The sequence below is a fragment of the Branchiostoma floridae genome, chromosome 10, assembly GCF_000003815.2.
Source record: "Branchiostoma floridae strain S238N-H82 chromosome 10, Bfl_VNyyK, whole genome shotgun sequence".
In the NCBI taxonomy this organism is placed as follows: Eukaryota; Metazoa; Chordata; class Leptocardii; order Amphioxiformes; family Branchiostomatidae; genus Branchiostoma; species Branchiostoma floridae.
In genome coordinates, this window is record NC_049988.1 from 20,457,180 (window position 1) to 20,461,646 (window position 4,467).

Genomic DNA, 4,467 nt, shown 5'->3' on the forward strand with positions numbered 1-4,467 from the left:
TGTGTGGATTGGTGGGGATGGGTATGGATTGGTGGGGATGTGTGTGGATTGGTGGGGATGTGTGCGGATTGGTGGGGATGTGTGTGGATTGGTGGGGATGTGTGTGGATCGGTGGGGATATGTGTGGATTGGTGGGGATGTGTGTGGATTGGTGGGGATGTGTGTGGATTGGTGGGGATGGGTATGGATTGGTGGGGATGTGTGTGGATTGGTGGGGATGTGTGTGGATTGGTGGGGATGTGTGTGGATTGGTGGGGATGAGTATGGATTGGTGGGGATGAGTGAGGATTGGTGGGGATGGGTATGGATTGGTAGGGATGGGTATGGATTGGTGGGGATGAGTGAGGGTTGGTGGGGATGGGTGGGTATTGGTGGGGATGGGTATGGATTGGTAGGGATGGGTGGGGATTGGTAGGGATGGGTGGGGATTGGTAGGGATGGGTGGGGATTGGTAGGGATGGGTGGGGATCGGCAGGGATGTTCATCTGTATAGAGGCATTGCTTTAGCTGCCTTCTGCCTAGCGAGATCCTGTCTGCCTGTGACTGTGCCTAATGCTTGTCTTTTGTGTCTAGCATACATGTGACTGCTGTCTCATTTGCATACTTTTGACTGGCTACATGCGGCCGTTACCGAGAAACCCACGTCAGCGCAGTTCGTCCTCGTTCCTACCAAGACGAGAGCTATCTGCACGGGTTTCTTGAAATTGTAGGCGACTTACAGAAGGCTGGAGTACTGCAGGATGGCGTCCTTGAAGTCGAGGGCCGGCGGTTTCCCTGCCATCGGCTTGTTCTGTCCGCGGCCAGCCCCTACTTCAGGGTCATGTTTTCAAGTGACATGGCGGAAAGTCGGCAGAAGACGGTTGTTTTACAGGTAGGGTTGGCATGACGACGTGATTAGAATAGAGTGAAGCAGGGAACTTCCATAGATGATACACATGATAGAGAACTTGTAAAAGTGGGAACGCCATTGTTTACCCCAAAATTATATTTCTGTTGATGTATCCTCTCTATGCCCCCCTCCCCAGTTACTGATGCTGTTGGTGTTTAGGGGTTAAACTTTTAAAGGTCAACCTAGCTGGCTGCATACTAGTACAGTATTTTACTAATATTACCATTGATTACAAGTCTGTCTTTAAAAGACAAATGTGCAAACATCAGAAACAGACTACTATTTATAGAAGAAGTAGAGAATATGGAGAGAAAATAGCAAATAGGGTGAAAATTTGATATAACATTATATGTGATACATTCCCCTTCTATCTATACCTAATTTCCAAGCAGATCCTACGGTAGCATCAGGTAGTACATGAATCAAAAGCTGGCAAATAAGTGTAGCCTGCCTAATACTGTGCATTGGGTACCATTTTGATCTTATTGCAGTATCTGCTTGGAGATTATAATATTATATACCTTGATAATAGTACCTTGTGTGATAAACGTTTGATATTTATTCTGTTACAGGGACTGGACCTGTTCCAAAGTAGGGAGCAGAGGTTGGATTAACGGCGAGAACACTGCAAAGCTGAAGTCACTCTGTCCGGTCAGCTACAAAGACCGTGAAGTGAGACATCTTAAAAGTAGACTGGGAAAGTGCGCACTCTGTGCATCCTAGTGTGCCCGAAACACACCTACTTGGGACTGTACTTCAGGACTGTTTATCTACAGAAACTAGTTTGTATCTGGGTCTAAATTTTATGATGTATCTGGGCCAAAAATGTTATGAAATGTGACGTTAATGTTTTTAAACGATTTTAATTTGTCGCTGTACTTCTTTTAATACCTTGCGCCCTCCTGGAGAACAGATCTAGACAAAGGGCTGTCCTAGGTTTTTAGCTTGTAATATATACATGTATGTATTCATCTTGTGTGTAATAAAGATGATTTTTAACCCCCTTGCAGGGTTTAGAGGCGGGTATGTTTGGGGATATCCTGAGTTACATCTACTCGGGAACCCTCAGATTGTCCCTGGACAAAGTGCAGCCCCTGTACCAGGCAGCTGACCTCCTCCAACTGGACTATGTGAGAGACACCTGCAGCAGCTACATGGCCATGAATGTGGAGTGCTCCACCTGTGTGGACCTGTACAAGTTTGCTGATGTCTTCTCTGTAGACATTGTCCGGAAACGCTGTTTGCAGTGGATTGCCAAACACTTTACTGAGGTTAGACTTCATATTGGGTGATGTAATATGAAAAAAAAGCCTGACGTAAAATTTGTTTAGTAGCATCTTTATTGGCTTTTTGGGTAAAAGTTAGGCATGACACGTCATTCAGTCTGATATAACCAGCTCCAATGTACCATGCCTGCAAAGCTCATGTGACACGCTAATGAACAGTTATATTGGCTATACATATACATATGTAGAGATTTTGTTTGTTTCTTTTCCTAGCATATATGCGTTGTCATATACATTTTGATGTACACATTTATGATATAGATTAAGTCACACAATTCTTGTATCTTTTCCTCCACAGATTGCCTCCAGCGAGGATTTTTGCAGCCTGGGTGTGAATCAGCTGACTGAGATCATCAGCAACGATGAGCTGGACGTTAAAGAGGAGACAACAGTGTGGGAGGCTGTGGTGAGATGGGTGCAGCACAGCAGGGAGGACAGGTGGGTTCGGTGTTTTGTTACATATCTGGCTTTTAACTGTTAAACATGAAATAAACTTAACTTATAAGGAAACTGCTAAATACATGCCTATCCTGTATACAGACTGCATCACCTACCCAGCATCCTCCCTCACATCCGCTTTAACCTGCTGACCTCAGACGACACGGCAGCCATCTTGGATCACCCCCTGGTCAGGGAGAATCCTGGGAGTTCTACGTTCATCGGGAATGTGGTACAGAAAGGGAACCCCAACCTGAAGCCAAGGCTTGGGATGACCACAGAGATGGCTATTCTGTCAAATGCTTTGTCAGTATATATTTTTTTCTTCGTTTGAATTACTAGCTCTGCAATCATTCTGCATTTTTAGGTCCTACAATACACAGTTTCACAGTCTCAGCCATGTAAATATGCTCTCCATATTATTCCAAAGTCATACCAAATCTCATTTTTCTACAATATTAGACTAATAGTTTTGAAGGCTTCAATCATCAGGAAAGTCTACGAGTTCGCAGTCCTATCTTATTTACTTTACTATCTTTTCTGTTCTCTTCAGTACCAAAGAGCTCCTCTTCATGAACCCTCGGGAAGGGAAGTACATCAGCTGCAACAGGCCCGAAGACTTTCCTCGTGACAAAAACGTGACCGTCACCAGTGGCAACAACATCTACATCCTGACTCGTGACCAAGAGAGTAACGAACCATTGTCTGTTTATAAGTACAACCATGCGGGGAGTGTGTGGGAAGATGCTGGTATGTCCTCAATATCTAGGTGGCAGAGACATGAAATTGATTTTACATGGTATAATGAGTACCTCTTTGAAGTTGATCAGATTCTATACTATCTTGCTGCCGATGTAAGGGAAGACAGTGGGTTGGTGTGGATGTGGAAGTGCAACCGGCACACGGACCACTGGCAGGAGTGTTCACAGCTGCAACTTCGATATCAATACATCAAAAAGAAAACTCCATACATGTACAGTGCAGCCTTGTCCTGCAGTTCACAACTCTATTTCCTCACCAGCGCCGAAGTACATTGCTACAATCCAAGTCAGAATCGCTGGTTCGAGCGGACCCCACCAATGATCATTGATCAAGTCTGCACAGCAGTTGCCATGGGAACAGAGATTTTCTGCACAGATTTTCACAACACCCAGACTCTGTTGTACGACACAGAGTCAGACTGCTGGCAGAAACTGCAAGGCTGGCCGAATCCAGGAAACCATGTTTATAACCATCCCTATCTTTTTGTAATGGAGAACCAGCTGCACATATGGTTTAGCTGTCGTATTGATGAGGATGATATTGAGGAAAAAGAACACCTGGTATATGTGTATGACAGGTCTGCTGGCGCCTGGACAGATCTGAAGGCTGTCCTGCCAAGTAATTGTTATGTAGCACGTAGTTCTCACTGCCCTGTGGCACGTATATACCTGCCATATCTTAAGGGGGAATAAAACACGTCACTTCTGAAGCTTAGCAGCATTGATATACAAGATAAGGACACACAGGGCAGGATTGATCAACAATGTTTTGTGTATATCTCGTGTTATGTCGAATGCGCCTACAATGGTGTAGCTATTGTGTTATATTTTTTTTATTTGGGTAAATATTACAGAACAGAAAGGGTTTCTTCTATCTTTTAGATCGGGGACATATTTCTATAACAGATTGCAATAATGTCCGTGTCTTAACGTCCGATTTGAGCAGTGATTACCCAACATCATTAACCAGGCACCAGCCTGATTTACTGGGTCTCTCATACTACCAACTCACCTGCTCACTAACAACCCTGGTTGAGTACCTTAAACCCCCTGGCCAGGATATCATATACCCTTTATGAAACTTTTACAATCA

General features: G+C 44.4%; 1 protein-coding gene across 1 annotated transcript in view; it reads left to right on the forward strand.

Moving 5' to 3' along the window:
- The window catches only part of LOC118423821 (kelch repeat and BTB domain-containing protein 8-like), a 20,269-nt gene extending 15,808 nt beyond the window's left edge, over window positions 1-4,461 (forward strand). Inside the window, exons 2-5 of the mRNA XM_035832088.1 lie at window positions 1,900-2,160; window positions 2,474-2,613; window positions 2,716-2,919; window positions 3,167-4,461. Coding sequence (XP_035687981.1) covers window positions 1,900-2,160; window positions 2,474-2,613; window positions 2,716-2,919; window positions 3,167-4,067 — 1,506 coding nt within the window. The 3' untranslated portion in view covers window positions 4,068-4,461. The remainder of the gene's footprint in view (window positions 1-1,899; window positions 2,161-2,473; window positions 2,614-2,715; window positions 2,920-3,166) is intronic.
- Window positions 4,462-4,467: the final 6 nt, after the last annotated feature.